Source organism: Hypanus sabinus, chromosome 4, assembly GCF_030144855.1.
Source record: "Hypanus sabinus isolate sHypSab1 chromosome 4, sHypSab1.hap1, whole genome shotgun sequence".
Taxonomy (NCBI): Eukaryota; Metazoa; Chordata; class Chondrichthyes; order Myliobatiformes; family Dasyatidae; genus Hypanus; species Hypanus sabinus.
Window position 1 is genome coordinate 127,065,025 of NC_082709.1, and position 20,050 is coordinate 127,085,074.

General features: G+C 39.2%; 1 protein-coding gene across 1 annotated transcript; it reads right to left on the bottom strand.

The window, feature by feature from the left end:
- Window positions 1–383: 383 nt before the first annotated feature.
- Window positions 384–18,483, bottom strand: prrg1 (proline rich Gla (G-carboxyglutamic acid) 1). The gene is made up of 4 exons (XM_059968129.1): window positions 18,387–18,483; window positions 11,992–12,032; window positions 9,110–9,270; window positions 384–928 (listed from the first exon to the last, which is right to left on the bottom strand). Exons 2-4 carry the CDS (start codon window positions 11,999–12,001, stop codon window positions 452–454), a joined length of 648 nt encoding a protein of 215 aa, XP_059824112.1. The 5' UTR covers window positions 12,002–12,032; window positions 18,387–18,483; the 3' UTR covers window positions 384–451.
- Window positions 18,484–20,050: the final 1,567 nt, after the last annotated feature.

Sequence of the window (20,050 nt, forward strand, 5' to 3'; positions counted from 1 at the left end):
AATTGATTGGCAATAAAATATGAACAATATTAATTCTATCTTTGTAACAGAAACAATCTTTTTGGAGCACACAAGTGGAAACTCTGTAGCCATAAGCTGTGTCTAGCCTATACTGTATTAAAGTGTCAGTGCTATTTAGAGAGTTTTGATTCACCAGTGAAGTAAAATACTAACAGATGGGTATTTTTTGGCTCTTCCTATTTATCATTGTTCTCAACAAAACCAATTCAATTGAACATTAACTCAAGAAATAATATCTTATTCCTGTAACTTACCAAATTATAAGTTTCAAAAAGATTCAATTTTAGGAACGAAGCTGACCACAAATACCACATCACATGTGGTACAAAAGAACCCTCTAATTGTAATATAATGCAAGTGTGAGAAGTTAATAACCATATTTTATTAAATAAAAATATTCAAACATTGGCAACTTAATATACATCTTTATCTACGCCTGATTCATAATTTCTTCATACTTCGGAGGATCTTCACTTTGCCGCACTTCATTGTTGATTCTTACATTCTCCATTTGGTTAGTAGCTTCATCATAGGATGGAGGGGGATCTGAATTTAACCCAGGCAATCTTACAGGGGTTCCATTTTGATTGGAGTGTTCACTGGACATGCCTTCTGGCTGCAGGGTACGTAATCTATCAGGTGGACTGACAGAATGCCCATTATAACCAAATACAACCACTGACAAGTTCCTGGTGGCTTGGTTTGCCTGGAACTGAGTCTGGGCATATGCATTTTGCCTGCGATTTGCCTTTCTCACCTGGCATCGCCAGATAACAAAGAGAATAATAATAATTACAAGGAGGCCAGCTATCAGAGGAGCCACAAGATAAACTGATTCCATGTTGATGTTGGCACCACTTCCTTGATTCTCATTTTGTCCCTTTATGTAATCTGACCAGAAGTCATTCTAAAAATAAAAAAAATCATGTTAAATTGATTTACACCAATTTCAAAATATTGTTTAGCATGAAATCTTTCTGCACTATATTCCATAAAGTGACAGTTGAGTGAAATTATTTTAATAGTTATACCCTCATGATGTGAAGGAAAACATTTCAGGAGTTTTGTGCAAAAGACTAGAATAGGAATAAAAGGCAACACTCATACTTCCAGAAATTCTAGACCAAGCTGATTTTCCTCATTGTCTGACGTTTACCATTTCCACCCCCTCCTCCCCAAGTCCTTCCATCATCCACAAGGCCTTTCATGAGTAGTGTGGAATATTTATCCAGATGAATACAGCTCTGACATTAAAGCACCGCGATACTACCCAAGACCAAACAGACCACTTGGCTGGCATATAAACCTCCAGTCTAAACATCCACAGCCTCCACCAACCCAATGCTTATTATCCACAAATGCATCACAGAAACTTGGTTAAGCTTCTTTGACAACTCTTCTCAAACATGCAACTTAAAGCACCCTACCACTACTTGCAAATACTCCTCAGACACTACCTTTACAAGACAATGTTGTTCCTTTACATTCTGTGCATTTTCAAAAAGAAAAATGCATAGACAATAATTCCTGACATTATTAGGCTGTCAAAAAAATTGGTGACAGGAGCCCTTGTATTCCAACACTGGTAATTCTAAACAAGTGAAACATTATGCTATGGTACATTTTCCTGTAGTTTGTCTCCTGTGCTTTGCATCACCCAAGATATCCACCACATGGTTCAGGGGATCAGCTCAAGTCTCCTGAAAATCAGAAGCATCTACATTACACTGATTTCATTCAGGATATTATAAGTATAACAAAATCTTTATTTAATCAAATAAGTAACAGATTTAATCATTATTATTATGGAGAGCAGTAATTAAAAAGATCCTGGCAGAATTAAAACTATAGAACATAGAAAATGTACAGCACAATACAGGCCCTTCAGCACACAAAGCTATGCAGAACATGTCCTTACCCAAGAGATTACCTAGGGTTACCCATAGTCCCCTATTTCTCTGAGCTCCATATACCTGTCCAGGAGTCTCTTAAAAGACCCTATCGTATCCACCTCCACCACTGTCGCTTGCAGCCCATTCCATGCACTCACCACTCTCTGCATAAAAAAAATGTACCCCGACATCTCCTCTGTACCATGCCCTCTTGTGTTACCCATTTCAGCCCTGGGAAAAAGCCTCTGACTTTCCACATGATCAATGCCTCTCATCATCTCGTACACCTCTATCAGATCACTCTCATCTTCTGTCATTCCAAGGGGAAAAAAAAGCCGAGTTCACTCAACCTATTCTCAAAAGGCATGCTCCCCAACCCAGGCAATATCCTTGTAAATCACCTCTGCACCCGTTCTAAGGTTTCCACATCCTTCCTGTTGTGAGAAGACCAGAACTAAGCACAGTATTCCACGTGGGGTCTGACCAGGGTCCTTTTCAGCTGCAACATTACCTCTTGGCTCCTAAACTCAATCCCATGATTGATGAAGGCCAATGCACCATATACCTTCTTAACCACAGTCAACCTGCACAGCAGCTTTGAGTGTCCTATGGATTCAGACCCCAAGATCCCTCTGATCCTCCACACTGCCAAGAGTCTTACCATTAAAACTATATTCAGTCATCATATTTGACCTACCAAGATGAACCACCTCACACTTGTCTGGGTTGAACTCCATCTGCCACTTCTCAGTCCAGTACTGCATCCTATCAATGTCCTGCTGTATCCTCTGACAGCCCTCCACACTATCAACACCTCCAACCTTTGTGTCATCAGCAAATTTACTAACCCATCCCTCCACTTCTTCATCCAAGTCATTTATAAAAATCACGAAGAGCAAGGGTCCCAGAACAGATCCCTGAGGCACCCCACTGGTGACCAACCTCCATGCAGAATATGACCCATCTACAACCACTCTTTCCCTTCTGTGGGTAAGCCAGTTCTGGATCCAGAAAGCAAAGTCCCCTTGGATCCCATGCCTCCTTACTTTCTCAATAAGCCTTGCATGGGGTACCTTATCAAGTGCCTTGCTGAAATCCATATACACTACATCTACTGCTCTTCCTTCGTCAATGTGTTTAGTCACATATTCAAAAAAATTTAATTAGGCTCATAAGGCACAACCTGCCCTTTACAAAGCCTTGCTGTCTATTCCTAATCATATTATGCCTCTCCAAATGTTCATAAATCCTGCCTCTCAGGATCTTCTCCATCAACTTACCAACCACTGAAGTAAGACTCACTGGCCTATAATTTCCTGGGCTATCTCTCCTTCCTTTCTTAAATAAGGGAACAATATCCACAACCCTCCAATCCTCCAGAACCGCTCCTGTCCTCATTGATGATCATTGCCATAGGCTCAGCGATCTCCTCCCTTGCTTCCCACAGTAACTGGAGGTACATCTCATCTGGTCCTAGTGACTTATCTAACTTGATGCTTTTCAAAAGCTCCTACACACTCTTTCTTAATATCTACATGCTCAAGCTTTTCAGTCCGCTGTAAGTCATCCCTACAATTGCCAACATCCTTTTCGGTAGTGAATACGTAAGCAAAGTATTCACTTTGGGCTGAGTTTTGGAAAGCTGAGCCACACCACATCCAATTTCTCATTCAGGCAGTGTATGATGGGCTTCCAAGCCCATCAAACCTACACACATTGGGCAAAGCAGAGTCATCAGCGTGCCCACTGTGTTCCAAGCGAGGAACCCTGGAGCACATCCTCAGCAGCTGCACAAGGGCACTTGGTGAGGGACAGTACCGATGGAGGCATGATCAGGTCCTGAAGACCATCGCTGAAGCCATCAGTGCAGGAGTGGATGAAGTGGTCCTGACCCTCCAAGCAGACCATTGCCTTTGTCAGAGCTGAGGAGCAGCCAATACCCACCAAAAGAACATCTGCAGGTACCCTGACCTCTGCAAGGGACTGGCAGCAGTTGGTGGACCTCAAAAGGCAGCTGAAGTTCCTCAACCATATCGTAGCCACCACCCTGAGACTAGACATTGTCCTTGTGTCTGAGTCTACGTAGCAGGTGGTGATATTGGAGCTAACAGTCCCATGGGAAGATCGCTTGGAAGAGGCCTTTGAAAGGAAGTATCTAAGGAAGTATGCAGGACTGGTCAGCAACAGCCAGCAGGCTGGATGGAGAGCAAGGTGTCTCCCTGTGGAAGTTGGTTGTAGGGGATTCGCAGCCTGTTCCTTAGCCAGAGCCTTCAGCAATTTGGGCCTCAAGGGAAACAGGAAGAGGAGAGCCATCCGCAATACCACCAATGCTGCAGAGAGGGGCTCAAGAGAGGGGAGCCATGGAGTCATAGGTAGCTAGCCATCTGGACACAAGCTGGGGTCTGATCAGCCCTGGCTGGATCACCTGGAGAAGGTGATGTGTCCAGAAGCATTAGTAGATGTATGCACACAGCATTAAGTACCTCTGCTATCTCCTCCGGTTCCATACACACTTTTCACTGTCACACTTGATTGGTCCTATTCTCTCACGTCTTATCCTCTTGCTCTTCACATACTTGTAGAAAGCCTTGGGTTTTCCTTAACCCTGTCCGCCAAGGCCTTCTATGCGCATTCTGACTCTCCTAATTTCTTTCTTAAGCTCCTTCCTACTACCCTTACAATCTTCCAGATCTCAATCATTACCTAGCTTTTTGAACCTCTTAAGTTCTTCTTTTCTTCTTGACTAGATTTACAACAGCCTTTGTACACCACAGTTCCTGTACCCTACCATCCTTTCCCTGTCTCATTGGAATGTACCTATACAGAACCCCATGGAAATATCCCCTGAACATTTGCCACATTTCTTCCATACATTTCCCGAGAACATCTCCCAAGTTATGCTTCCAAGTTCCTGCCTGATAGCCTCATATTTCCCTTTAATCCAATTAAACATTTCCCTAACTTGTCTGTTCCTATCCCTCTCCAATGCTATGGTAAAGGAGATAGAATTGTGATCACTATCTCCAATTTGCTCTCCCACAGAGATCTGACATGTGACCAGGTTCATTTCCCAATACCAGATCAAGTACAGCCTCTCCTCTTGTAGGCTTAACTACATATTGTCACGAAACCTCCTTAAACACACCTCACGAACTCCACACCATCTAAACCCCTTGCTTGAGGGAGATACCTAGAAATATTTGGGAAATTAAAATCTCCCACCTGGACAATCCTGTTATTATTACAGCTTTCCAGAATCTGTCTCCCTATCCTTGATGTCCCTGTTACTATTGGGTTGTCTATAAAAACATCCAGTAGAGTTACTGTTCCATTTCCTGTTTCAAACTTCCACCCACAGAGACTCCATAGACAAACCCTCCATGACTTCCTCCTTTTCTGCAGCCATGACACTATCTCTGATCAACAGTGCCACGCCTCCACCTCTTTTGCCTCCCTCCCTGTCCTGCCCCAAGAGCCATCCAAGTCTCTGTAATGGCCACAACATCATAGCTCCAAGTACTGATCCACACTCTAAGCTCTCCTGCTTTGTTCATAAAACTCCTTGTATTAAAATAGACATATCTCAAACCATTGGTCTGAGTGCGTCCCTCCTCCATCACCTGCCTATCCTCCCTCTTGCACCGTCTCCAAGCTTTCTCTATTTGTGAGCCAACCACCTGTTCTCCGTCTCTTCAGTTTAGTTCCCACCCTCAAGCAATCCTTGTTTAAACTCTCCCCAATAGCCTTAGCAAACCTCCCTGCCAGGATATTGGTCTTCCTGGGATTCAAGTGCAACCCGTCCTTTTTGTACAGGTCACACCTGCCCCAGAAGAGGCCCCAATGATCCAGAAATCTGAATCCCTGTCACCTGCTCCAAACCCTCAGTCACGGATTTATCCTCAACCTCACTCTGTTGTTATTCTCACTGTCACGTGGCACAGGCAGTAATCCTGAGATGACTACCTTTTTGGTCCTGCTTCTCAACTTCCTTCCTGACTCCCTGTAGTCTCCTCCCTTTTCCTGCCTATGTCATTGGTACCAATATGTATCACAACCTCTGGCTGTTCTCCTTCCCACTTCAGGATATCGTGGACATGATCAGAAACATTCCGGACCCTGTCACCTGGGAGGCAAGCTACCGTTCGTGTTTCTGTCCTGCATTCTCAGAATCGCCTGTCTGACCCCCAACTATGGAGTCCCCTAACACTGCTGCCATCTCCATCCTTTCCCTAACCTACCTACACAGGGCCAGACTGTGTGCCAGAGGCGTGGCTACTGTTGCTTCCCCCAGGTAGGCTGTCCACCCCCCCCCCCCCCACAAAACAGTACTTAAGGAGTACTTATTGTTAAGGGGTACTGCCACAGGGGTGCTGTCTAGCTTCTGACTCCTGCCCTTCCTTCTCTTGACTGTTACCCACTTATCTGTCTCCCGAGGCCCCAGTATGATTATGTGCTTGTAGCTCCTGTCTATCACCTCCTCACTCTCCCCAACCAAAGGTCATTGAGCTGCATCTCCAGTTCCCTAATGCGGTTCCTAAGGAACTGCAGCTCGACGCACCTGGTACAGATGTGGCTGGCTGGGAGTCTCCCAGACCTCCCACGTCTTAACACCCAGCACAGAACACCAGCCTCACATTCATACTTCTTGTCTGTATTCTACGTAGGCAACCTACTTCATGTTGACCTGCTATTGCTGAAGCCCCGCTGAGCCAAAGCCTTCCGACTGTCTCCCTCTACTCTGTTCCCCGCTCTCCTGACACCCACTCTATAAAGTGGTCTCCTTTTAAACTCTTCTCACTGGCTGACGTCTATGTGCTTGTGCAGTCGTGCCTCGATTAAACCATTGAAGAAATAACAATGATGAAGTAGTAATATTTATGAGGAAATTGTTGACAAGAAACTTTTCAAAAAGGTTAATGAACTATCAATGAATTTCTCCTGGAAAAAAATAATGCACAGAAAAGACATTTTCCATGTTTCCAACAGATAATTTTCCAAGTGGATAATTGCCCACAGATAACAATAATGCATTCCACAGCTTAAACCAATATTTGCTCATAACATAGAAAATCCAGATTGTTTTGTTACCCATTTCCTGCAGTAAGTGTTATCATCTGGCAGAAGATGTATCCTAAATCCTTCATCCTTCCTCTTCACACACATAACCAATTTCTCATCATTATAACATTCCAACAGATTCCTCCCTTTAAACTTCATGTCACACTGACAGATCTACTGCTTGCTTGATTACATATAAAAATTCTCTACCCCCCAAAAAATTGCTTCATCCTTGCACTTAATTTTCAGCTGCTCCTGAGATTACTTTCAGATGCTCTTATCAAGATCATTAATTATCATCAACTATGCATCTTATTGTACAAGATCCTGAGGGGTCATGACAAGGTAGATGTTGACATATATCCAATAGTAGCAGAATCCCGAACAAGGGGACATAATCATAAACTAAGGGTCTATTATTTAAAACTGAGGTATGCAAGAACTTCTAAAAGGTATCGGAACTCCGGAATTGTAGACTCCAGCATTGTGGAGGTCAGATCAAATTTATAGTATACATTTTTGAAAGATGAGAGAATTGAAGTCTATGGAAAATTGGTGTAGCCACGATTACACTGAACAACAGTGTCATGGGATGGAGTTCTTAATTTTTTTTTAAACCTTTTACTATCTTTCAAAGTACTTTTTGACAATTAATCCTTAACACACTTGGGTAGAAGGAAAGACAGAAGCAAGCAATAATTATTAACTTCAGTTGTGTTCCACAGGAGAAGGATATGATATTTATCAAGCAAACAAAAGTTACTTGCACTGATTGTACATTCCTAAATATAGGAATGAATTTTCAAACATCTCTGGCATTCAGTTCACCAAGAACATAATTAAGATAGAATGAGAGCTGCCTGCTCATCTTGCTGCTTAGTATCCATATTACTTTACTATCAGCCTCTTTCTTCCCCTTCATTCCTCAACATGCTTTTCATATTGATCTCCAAGCCACTTCCAATTCAACATGTATCATCTCAGCATTCCCCATATTACTCTCATTAGGTTCTTCCTCCATAGCCAAATTGTTCTTACTGCCAGTATTCAACATAATACCAGCCAAGTAATGGTGAAATAATCACTGTAGTTTTGTTATCAGTTTTTACTTTCCATACAAGTGTATTCCATGCCCAATGCTGAAATATGCAATGTGTTATGCTGGGCACTTGTTTCCACAATTACGGAACCTCATTCTTCACTCACAACTGCAACTGAAATTAAGAAAGATACTTTCTCACACAAACTAATGGAATTTTTAAATTTCTACTGCTTAGTGAAAAATGATTTGAATAAGGGACTTACTTTGACAATGGCTATTTGTAAAGTTAACATAAAATGTTACAAAAGCAGATGACAATGTCAATTCTAAAATTTCTTTCATTGTGTTCAGTAAATGTGTGAATTCCAATGGTAGAAACAGCATATTTACCACACATTTTATACTCAAATATTATACCCTCCCAGGTCTACAGTTTAATTTCAAATGCTTCCTTCACAACATTAGCATTTAAACCTTTTCCTATAGTTGTAAATAAAATTCAATTGTTAAAACCAATAAAGTATGCAGAACAGAAGGCAGTCATTGGTTCCTTGAAAAATAAAGCTAACATTTAACCCTAATCCTACGCTCTTTCACCTAGCACCCACCCCCTTGAATTATTTATCCAATGCTCTTGGAAGTTTTTGAATCTGGTTACATCTGTTGTGTAATTTAATATTTCAGTAATATTGTAAATATATTGTTAGATTAAGCATTCTTTACTGTTTACATAATTCATTATAGGTTATATGTAAAAATATGTGAAGGGCATATGTCATTATCCCACATTATCCTTACTTTAGTGCACACCTCACTAAAGTAAGACTGAAGTACAGACATGTTATCCCCAGTGTCAGGTTTTTCTTTTGATTAATTTTATGTTTTGCAGTGACAAAACAAATCATCCTTTGAGAAAAAGACTTCTGATCTTAAGTGTAAATTATGGATCCTTGTAAGTATAGTTAGCCACAAACTCTAACTCCTACAAATGAGAAGGTAAAACAAATAATCACTTATTAGAAATGGTCATATAAAACCCAAATGTGAAAGCAAGTACATCAGTACAACTGCAAACTAGCTAACCCTTGGTACTTACTGTCTTTTCATCATTTTCAAATGCTTCTCTTGCTTCTTCATAAGTACAAACTTCTTCCTGACATTCACGTTCAATATTGCCTTGTTGTATCTCTTCAAAGAGATAATTTTTTCTTCGATATCTTTTCAGAATAGAATTGGCCTCGCCCTGTTTCAGGAACACTACAAAAAATGCAAAACATTTTATGAAATATGCTGCTCTATAGAAAGAGAATCATGCACCATGCACTAAAAATAAAACAAACTAATTCAATTAGTCTCATCAGAAAATATTGCACATACCAGAGTGTAGAGAGAAAATCCCCGAGTGTTTTAAAAGCTGTAAAGCAAATCTGTAGCATAATACCACAGGAATGGCAGGCATGTGATTGATTATGAATGTGGATTGCAAACTGAAAGCACTGTTAAATTTTAACAACCAAATTCCATCAATAAATCACAGATAAATAATTAACACAAAACAAATAAAAATTTGTTATACGTTGTAGTATCTGTATGTGGGAGCTTGTGGACATTTTTTTGATTAAGGCAATTACAGCTGTGAGTCAGTGTTAAGAAACTGGAATCTAAATTGTGTTATTCCTACAGTGGTAGAGAGGTACCAAGACTTATCGCTGCAGCAGGCTGTCACATCCCAAATGACTTTAGTACTGGCAAGATCAGGAACAGGAGATGACTCCAGATCAGCCAGGTAGAGGGATCCAGAAGATACTATGATAGCAGATCAAGTTTTTGCATACATCCAATAGATTTGAGTTTCTTCACACTCTTGGGAACAAGCCTGGGGACTTAGGAGAAGGAAGTGATTTAACTGTGGCCAGGAAGTCTCTCAAATAGGGGTGAAAAGACAGAAAATGTTGAAGAGTGCAGTGCATTACATTAGAGGGAAAGACAATTCATTACAAGCGGAGTACAAGATCTACAGGTTATGTTACCTATCTAATACCAAAGCGAGGGCCATCTCCAAGGAAGAGAAATCTAATTTGAGAGGGGGCTGGAAGATCGAATTATCACAATCCTATGGTCTTAACATTAAGAAACAGTAAAAGATTCTGAACTTAAAAAACACAACAATTGAAGATAGTAAACTTTAGATTATAGTATCATATCATAAGCAAATTGCTATACAATAGTCAAGACTAAAACAAAATCCTGGCAACACTCTAAGTGTGGAAAGGGAATCAATTTTCAGGTTGAAGATCCTTCATTAAATTTGTTTATTTCCCCAAATGTTGCCTGGTCTGCTGAGTGTTTCTGATATTTTGTTTTCATTTCAGATTTTTAGCATGTGTAATTTTCTTAAAATTTTCATTCAAGGAGAAGAAATGGTTTGGAGATGCTCAAGTACAATATTAATATTCAAATGCTTACCTTCTCTAAAGCTATGAACATGGCTGTATCACTAAATCAAATTGATTGCATTGATACAGATTTCAAGTTTATGTAACCTAATTGTTCAGTTTCCTTTGACGACCACATCTGGGTTTAAGACAACTTAAAAACATTTAAAACTGCTGTTTGATACTGCTTCTCTAATGATTGTTGATAATATTAACTTTCAAAGTCAAGTTAATAAGTTTTCTGTACTGCTTAAAATCAACATTCCATACAAAGCGAGATTTTTTGAACAGCATGGTTAAGTGATACCACCAGGTTGAGGAACAGCCTTGAAACACGAGTAACCCTACTTCAGCAATGGAACACAATGAACCACTTCTTGCATCAAGATGGACTGGTGTCTGAGTGTGTTTCCCCACCCCTATCACCGTCTGGTTTTATTTATATTGTCTCTACCTACATGCCTGTGATGTTGCTGTAATTTTTTCTGAACCAGTACTTCACTTTACTTGCACACATGACTTTTAGAGTAAAGTGGATGAAATGAATATTTTCAGGACTCAAGAACAAGAATATTGCATCTCTCAAGAGCTGAGCTGGAACATTCCCAGGCAGTTCTGAGTAGCCAGATTTATTCCAAAATAACTAACATTTAAACTGCCATGCAGCATGGAGGATGTGTGATGGTGCCATTATCTTCACCAGGATTATGTTTTAGACTACCAACAGTGTTGCTGTTAAAAATCTGTATTTGCATCACATAGCTGGCTGAGATCCAGGTTATATGATATGTTGGTTCCATTCTGGTCCACTGCAGAACCACTCTGGCAGTTGTGTCCTTCAGGAATCAGCAAGCCCAATCAAGCCTCATCTGTGGATACTGAAGTTCTCCACCCAGAGCAAATTGAAAGCCCATCAAATTGTGTTCTTTTCAAATTTGTTGAAAATGTAATGCCCAAAACCAGGATTCAGAACAAACAGCGGTAATAAGTGTTTCATGAAACGACTTGGTTGAATAGACACATCATTAATACAAGTTCACGTCACCCCCTCCTGATGCACCACTGCAGCACATTGGGCGATTCTGTCCAGCCAATGGAGCAGATCCCACTTGCAGATAATTCTAGAATGATCTGGGATTATAGATGCAATGTTTGTCTTTTGTTACATGTATCCAGTCTGTGCTCAATTTATCGACGGGACAGCTTTCCTTAATTTAGCCAACCATCTCCAAATGCTCTCGTGGAAGGACCACTCAGAATCACTGGGCTGTTTAGGTATCAGGAAATGTTCCTTATTCAGAGGTTTCAGAAAGCATTCTTCTCCGCCTCTCAACAAAATCAGAAAGTTTAAGTGGAGTATTTGCTGATCAAAACAGATTAGTGAAAAAAAAGAGAAACAACGCAAGGGTGGGGCAAATTAAACTATGACTAATGAATATCAGGAACAATATTGAACAATACTTGCATAGAACTTAAAAACATTAGTTTAGATTTTTAAAATGATATTCGACAAAACTTAAACAGTAACAGAATCCATACTCACCACTTTCCATGCTTTACTTTTACAGGATAAAATCTGGATATCTGAAAGAAGGAAAATACACATTATGATGGGCACTAAACAACTGCTACAAGATATTCCTTAAGGTATATCTCTCTAAAAATAAACACAAGGAAGTCTGCAGATTCTGGAAATCTAAAACACGTGCAAAATGATGGAGAAACTCAGCAGGTTAGGCAGTATCTATGTTCAAGAGTAAACAGTTGACATTTTGGACTGAGACCCTTCTTCAGGACTGGAAAGGAAGGGGGGGGGGGGAAGATGCCTGAATAAAAAGGTGGGGGAGGGGAAGGAGGATAGCTAGGTGAAGCCAGGTGGGTAGGAAAGATAAAGGGCTGGAGAGGAAGAAATCTCACAGGAAAGGAGAGTAGACCATAGGAAAAAGGGAAAAGGCCCAGGGGAGGTGAGAAAAGGAGAGACCAGAGTGAGGAAAAAAAGGGAGGTTGGAAGGAAAACTGTTTTACCAGGAGAAGAAATCAATATTCATGCCATCAGTGTTGGAGGCTACCCAAATGAAATATTAGTTGTTACTCCTCCACCTTGACACAAAAGGTGGCCATGGACTGGGATGTTTGACCATCAGGAAGTTCCACTTTTGGAGGATGGAGCAGACAGACTTTCTTCACCACTTTCAAGGTGTCAAGCTTGGCAAGCATCATACATACCATAACTAAATTCCTCCCCCATATGCACTGAATGAATGGAATGCAGATCGACAACCCAGAGATGGTATTTAGACTGAATTCCACAGCTACAGCTTGAAAATAATACGGCCCATCCATAAACAATGATTTATTAACAACTGAGAAGAATAGGGAAGTTGTGTTAACAAGAAAGCTAGTGGAATAAGGGATAAATTGAAAGCAGGGTATGTGGTGGGGTTAGATGCACAAAGAAAGCAGCTAGGTGCAGCAAAAAAAAAGCGTTGGACAACTGAATGACCCATTCCTGAAATTAAAAGTATTTTTTAATAAATCAGGACACTTAAAACTTGCTTTTTAGAAAATTTTAAAAATTTTAGAAAACTCTACAAAGTGACACATATTGCATGTAGGCATAATTTATCTCAAAAGTTATTATATTTAAAACTTGTAAGAATTACCAAAAGCCAAAATACTTGACTATCATTTTCAAATTTTCCATATGGCTGGAAAAAGTCTGAAGATGGGGCCAGGGAATTGAGAAGGGAATGGTTTTTATCTTTTAATAGTCATACATTCTAATGGAAAAGAAACAAACTTATTTCACTTGGTGAGGAAGGTCACCATTCCAGGTGAAGATGGTGTTTTACTTCATGAACCTAAAATTCTGTGAGTTAGTGGATTTACATGAGCCAGAAATCAAATCAATCTTAAAATACAATATCCAGTTCCTCAAAACTGAATTTAATATCAGCAATTTCATTCTTTAGAGAATTAGATAAGCTATGTCATTTACTAACAGGGAGACAGTGACCAATGAAAATAAACAACTTTGGTGTACAATTCTCCAAAACCACTGCTGAACTTATGAATAGGGAAAGCCTTCAAGTTCAGTTGGTAATTACAAAAGAGCTGTCCAATGAGATTTAACTACTGAATTGGGTTTAGATTCATTGATAAATTTGACAGGAAGTTGTTTCAAAGTCATCCAATTCTTTTTAAAGCTGCAAACACTTTCAACAATAATTTATTTTGTTTAACATTTGACATAAATGTTACTTCACAAAACTGAGCTAAGAAATAATGAAACTAGAAAGAAAATTAAGTTTTGTAACCAACTTTATTACATAGTAATCAATTTTTAAATATCTCAACACTGTAAGAGGATGGGGGGGGGGGGGGTGTGGAGATGCACTCAACTCCTGTGCAAGAACCTGAAACAGCACTAAAGTACTGGAAAATGATCAGAGAACAAAGTTCCACATATCCCATGAAAAGGCAGGCAGAGCTGGAATTCATGACATTGGTTAGATACAAAATGTCAAAAGATCCTCCAAAAGGAAATGGACAATGACAGCAACGGGAGGCATGAGGAAAGATGGACAGAAAAGAGCTGTTAAGGTTTCAGGTCAAAACCCTCCCCCCCACTGTTCGACCCACTGAGTTATATAAGCATGTTATTGTTCTAGATTTCAACTGCAGCATTTTTTGTCCCTCTAAATAAAAATAGATCTTTTTGAATGATGATAGGTTAACAGTAACACAAGGAAATATGCTTTTCTGGGGATTAAAAAGACATCAAAACTTGAGGTAACTATTATTTGAGTTCTAAAGATGTTGCTGTTGAATGAGAGAGCACATCTTTGTGAGGAGGGCCCAATGTTCATACCAAACCACTTCTAAGGGCCACAAGTAAATCTCATTGATAAAATTACATGAGCAGCTTTTTCAAAAAATTATTATTCATATTTTCCCCTCAGGAGATAGGCATCTCTTCCTCCCCTCCCAATTTCTAATCAAGATACTGGACACATTATATCCATGTTTGTACTCCCAAGCCACAAACATTCATATCAAAAAACACAATGCTGGAGGAACTCAGCAGGCCAGGCAGCGTCTATGGATAAAAGTACAGTTGACTTTTCAGCCCCAAATGTCGACTGTACTTTTTTCCCCATAGATGCTGCCTAGCCTGCTGAGTTCCTCCAGCATTGTGTGTTTTGTTTGGACTTCCAGCATCCGCAGATTTTCTTTCTTTTGAGCATTCAGATCAAGTTTGTATCAGAATTTCTTAAAAGTAAAATCAGGTTGAAGCCTGAGCAGAGATAGCAATTCAAGGAATCTTATAATCATTTATGCCTGTATCTGGTCTTCACAAACCACAAATAGTAGCGAAATAGACCTGTACTCTTAAATACACTTAGAATTAAAGGGGTCAAATTTTAGGAGTCACAATTTATGACAGACAAGGTAATTATTTTACTGAGAGATAATAATTTTTCTAATTCTCTTCTATTTGGTAATTTAAGGAAGAGGTAAATAGAAACTTGATAATCAAGAGCAAAAGGTAACAGGAGAGGTAAAAATGTGTAACCCATATTATGATTTTGTTTATTGGTAGAAAAGGTTGACTTGCTCTAACTTTGTTTTAATATGCACTGTAAACCATTAATAAAGAGCATCCAAACACATACCTACTAGTACAGCACACCAGTGTCTAAAGCAGGACACACATCTGAACTTAAGCATGACATAATAGCTGGGAATCTGATTCCCACTCATCTTTATCCCTATACCCTTGGACTGAAAGTTGTCATGGCTACTCCTTTTATACAGATGGAGCTTATCTGATGTAATAACAGGATTCTGGGCAAAATGACAACTGTGGCAACTAGCATACACCAGCTATCTAACCAGGACTAACACAAGTTTTCTAATATACAATATGGTCTTTGATGATCAACTTCAATTAGGGCTTAGAAACATTTACAATTGAGGCCATTGCGTTATGTTCTGGTTACTAAACTGCTGTACCTTCTTCAAACATTCATGCAGGTACCATTTTGAAAATTGTAATGAAGATTCCTCCAACAATTAAATACTGAATTCCAGACACTTAACTTAATGGGTGTAGAGAATTTATCACTTCTCCAATCCTTCAACGAGGATAAGAACAAATAAAAACATTTACAGTAGAAGATTTAGCTATTTTTCCTTTGAAGAGGAATGAAAAATTACGAGGTGAGTATTGGCCTCCATCAGTCAGAGTTGACCACGGATATTGTGTCCCAGCTGTTTAGATAGGCAAGCCTGGGCAGTATGATATGGAGAGCAAGCTGTTGCTATGTAGAAAGCTCCCCCTCTCCATGTAGCTGATGAACCCAAAGGAATGGCAGAAACTGATACAGTTTGGTACCAGCATTGAACTCAATGTAGGACTGCCTTAACGACGACAACTCAGGAATTCCAACCTCCCACTCCCTCAGGGTTTACCGCCGAAGCCTTCCCCATGCATGGGTACAGTCACAAGGCAGCGAAAGTTTGGAGTCAGAGTTTTCCTTCTCCTAGATGTGCTGCCAACCCAAGGCTGATGAACCCCATCTGTCCAAAGCGACAGTAACCCGCCTTAGCCCCTTCTTCTGTCAGTACAAATGGTTCTGCCAAACTTAGTAGCCAAATCACATGTGAAGGCCTGGAGATGGACTTTGTGTCAGAGGCTATTTGAGGCACATGCCATTAGGAGTATTTAATAGGTAGTGGGAACTTGTCCCCATTACCACCCCCCCCCATTCAGTAAGGAAAACAGTAACATTATAAAAGAGGAACAAAATCTAAACTACAAATTCCAGCAATAAATACTAATGATCAAGAGAAAGGACAGTATCTTTAATCTTGTAACACATACAAAATAATATCACAGGACATAAGGAGTATAGCTTTTGGAATTCTTTGCACAGAAAATGGAACTCTGTTAAAGCAGTGCTCATATTATTACATGAACCACATCTCATTTAAATTCCATTTAATATTTTTAAAGAAAATAGAAATTTAGTAAATTCCTCCACTGGTTTAATGGTGGAGGACAGAACAAAATCTAAATTACTTCTATGAAAAGAACTACTTACATCCAAACTGCACCTTCAATTTAAACACTTGTCATATTGCAATTTGTCCAGAGTTAAAAACCACACCACTGCTAATGTTCCTTTAAAAAGCAGCTGTGCAGACCAATATTTGCTAGTAGGAAAAGTTTAAGGCCTGAAATACTACATTGCACTTTGATTTTTGTAGCATTCATACTATGAATATTTAGAATGAAAACTGTAAAATCACATCTTAATAGTTGAAGAGTATAATGAAGTATAATACAGTACAAAGAAAATCTTACACTTTTGTAAACTAATTCCACCTGTACAGCAACGAAGGCTATGTGCATAGAGGCATTTCAGTTACTGCATGGCCGTGCACCAGCGCAGCTCACTAATATTGCCAACCTTATAATAATCACATTGACTCTCTAGAACTGGCTGAATCTTACTAAACATTATGTGGTAACTCCACTCTGCTAAAAACGTCATTAAATTGATGTGAAATGCCACAATGAATAGTTAATCATACAAATAAAGGTTAAAATATGTAATGGTTATTTATTGTTGTGCACCATCTCAGGGCAGATCAATAAATTTAGCCAATATTAAACATTCTACAACCAACAACTTCCTGCATGTTGTTGGCGGCGTTTCACTGATATTTAAGGTCAATTACAACTACTCAGAAGTGAAGAACTTTACAGTCAGTTTAATAGATAAAATGTGTGAAACAAACACCCGATTTTGAATTAAAGAATATCTATGGTTAATTGACAGGAATACACCCCCCCCCCCCACTCCCCTACGTTCCTGAAGTGTGCTTAACCAGATAACCTTACTCAACAAAACTTCCTTCCTATCAAAATCTGTGCAACCCATTGGTGGAATCACGCAAGTCGTCTCTATCAAAATAGCGGCATTCACTTATGGCCCCACTCCTATCGTTTCCGATCTCAAATTTATTTGCGTACAGAAGGCCCAGGCAGAATGCTTCGCCATGGAGAAGGGGTGGGGGAGAGAAACTAATCTGTTAGCTCATCAGATTTGCACGTAAACCAGACGGACTGATGCCAAACTACATCTTATTACCAACTGACAAGCGGTCCGAGAGGGGGAAAAAAACTGACAAGCGGTCCAAGAGAAAAAAAAGCTATGAAGAGTATTTAAGAAGGGTTGGGAACGGTGACTGTTTTAACGCATTTTCTCCCTCGTTTAAACATTAAGAAAAATAATTTTTGCAGTTTTCGACGGAATAAACGGCCCCATGGCACCTGTACGACAGGGAGGTGGAGTGGAAATGTTAATTCAGTTATCCGGCTGAGCCACAGTAATACGCCATCGTCAGCAAGCAAGTAATTTATAGGCACCGGGACACGGAATTGAGTCGCTAAATCTGAGATATACCCTAACGTCCCTTCTACCAACCCTTTTGGAAAGGGTTGCCGAACAACTCAAAAGTACCTTCAAAAGCACGAATGCTTAAACTCACTTTAAGAAGAAAAAAAATGATTATAATACTTTATTTGCTCGTTGCACTTTATCCAAATATCAATTAAACCAGCATTTAAGTAAACGTCGTCAATATTCTGAGTCGCGATTAAGCGTCCCAGATACCTAATTTCAATGCTACACAAGGAAGTTTATTAAAAAGAATGTTCCTTCATTGACTCAACTCACATGATCGCGGACAGCATTAATTAGTAACAGCACCGCCAAAACAAAGCGAATTCAACACGCCACCAACCTCACTTTATTCGAGATTGTTTTCCCTCTTCCTAACAATTTTTGTATTATCAATATAGCTACAAAACAGTGTCTCGAACTAAGTACAGAAAATAGATTACAAAGTAAAATACAGAATAATTACCACACTTTATTTCTCCACTCCGAAAACAACCAAAGCCTTGGAAAGTTTCCGTTCCCAATCTAGAAAAGAGCATGCGCATAACTACGCCACGCTTTCCCAACAGCTTGATTTTTTAAATGGGCAATAACCACGAACTCCTTAAAGGAGCAGCTACACGTTTTCTCAATTTCAATCATATTGTTGACCTTTAGAAATATATGCTATTAATAAGTACAACTCTTGGAGACTTTGTTATTATGTCTTATTATTTTGATCATGGGTCTCACTCCGAGCATCAGCTATTAACACTGTTTCACATAGTGATGGATAAGATGTCATGATCGTTCTTCTGAGCTTCTCTGTCATCGAGAAATGCGTGTGCTGAAATGGTACTTGCATAAATTGTCTAGTCAAGAAATAGAAAACAAACTTATTAGATGCGTTGAATGAGGTCGCATGTCATCGGTACATTATAGATTTCTCTCTCTCTTTTTCTCGGAAACAGTTTTGGTAATTTTTGCTCATAATATTGGGGCCACCTTCTGGTAGAGATTGATTAATTCACCTCAACCACATGCAGCCCTGAAAATCTCTCCTGTTGATGATTTCAATGAGGCAGCTGGTTCTTAAAATCGTTTGAAACTTTGTTTTCTGTTCTTTATTAACTCATGTCCCTTTCATCATGCTCAACCACTTAAACATATAACAACCTTTTATTCTCACAATTTGTTACCATTTCTTATAGACAATGAAATGCCAAGAAAATATTCAGCGAGTTATAGGCTGATGAATGCTTAGTTTTGCTGCTAGCTTTCCTGTGGGAGACAATTTCATCCATGTACATCAACATAGACCTTAAAGATTAGAAAATAGTTGTTTTCCCAGTAGTAAGGTTATCTCCATTCTTTGCCTTTAGTTAAAAATACAGTGTATTTTCATTTCAAATCTTAAAACAGTAGAAAGATACATATTATCCTAGCATGAAACATGACATTTTATTTTAATGCAAACTATATGTGGCAAAAGCTGTGTATTTTATTTGCAGAAAATGGTCAGAGCAATTCTGAAACTGTCTCTATACATATGATTAAATTAAATAATTTATGCTGTGAGATCACAACAACAGAATAAGAAACAGCAGAAACAGCACGCAAAATTTTATCTAATCATTCAGTTTAATACTATGTCTAGAACATGCCCCTTTGAAACACAGGTGAAAATAGGGATTCATGATCAGATAACTAACTATCCATGAAAGGCATCAACTTGAAAAATATTTAAGAATTTCATTTCAATTAGCTGAATGAATGTGAGCCCATGTGCCCCATTACTATAATGCTAAGAGCATTTCTAAAATGTCATGTCGAGAAGAAGAGGTGATTTGGTGTGTTGTACTGGCTTTCTTAAGACTCTCAAAAGATGCGAACCAAGAGATTGTTCAACAAAATTTAAATAGAGAATATAGTGAGTAATACCTGATTTGGACTGAGGAGATTAACATTTTTTTTTTGAATTTAGGTATTAATGATAATGGAATTAGCAAAGAAAAGTGGGGTTGAAGTATAATCTTATTGGTCAACAGAGCAATTATCAAGGATGAAAACCTGATCCTGCTTCAATTTCTTATCAAACAAAAATTCAACCATATTTTACAATGCCATTGCAGATGAGTAAGAACTTAGTCA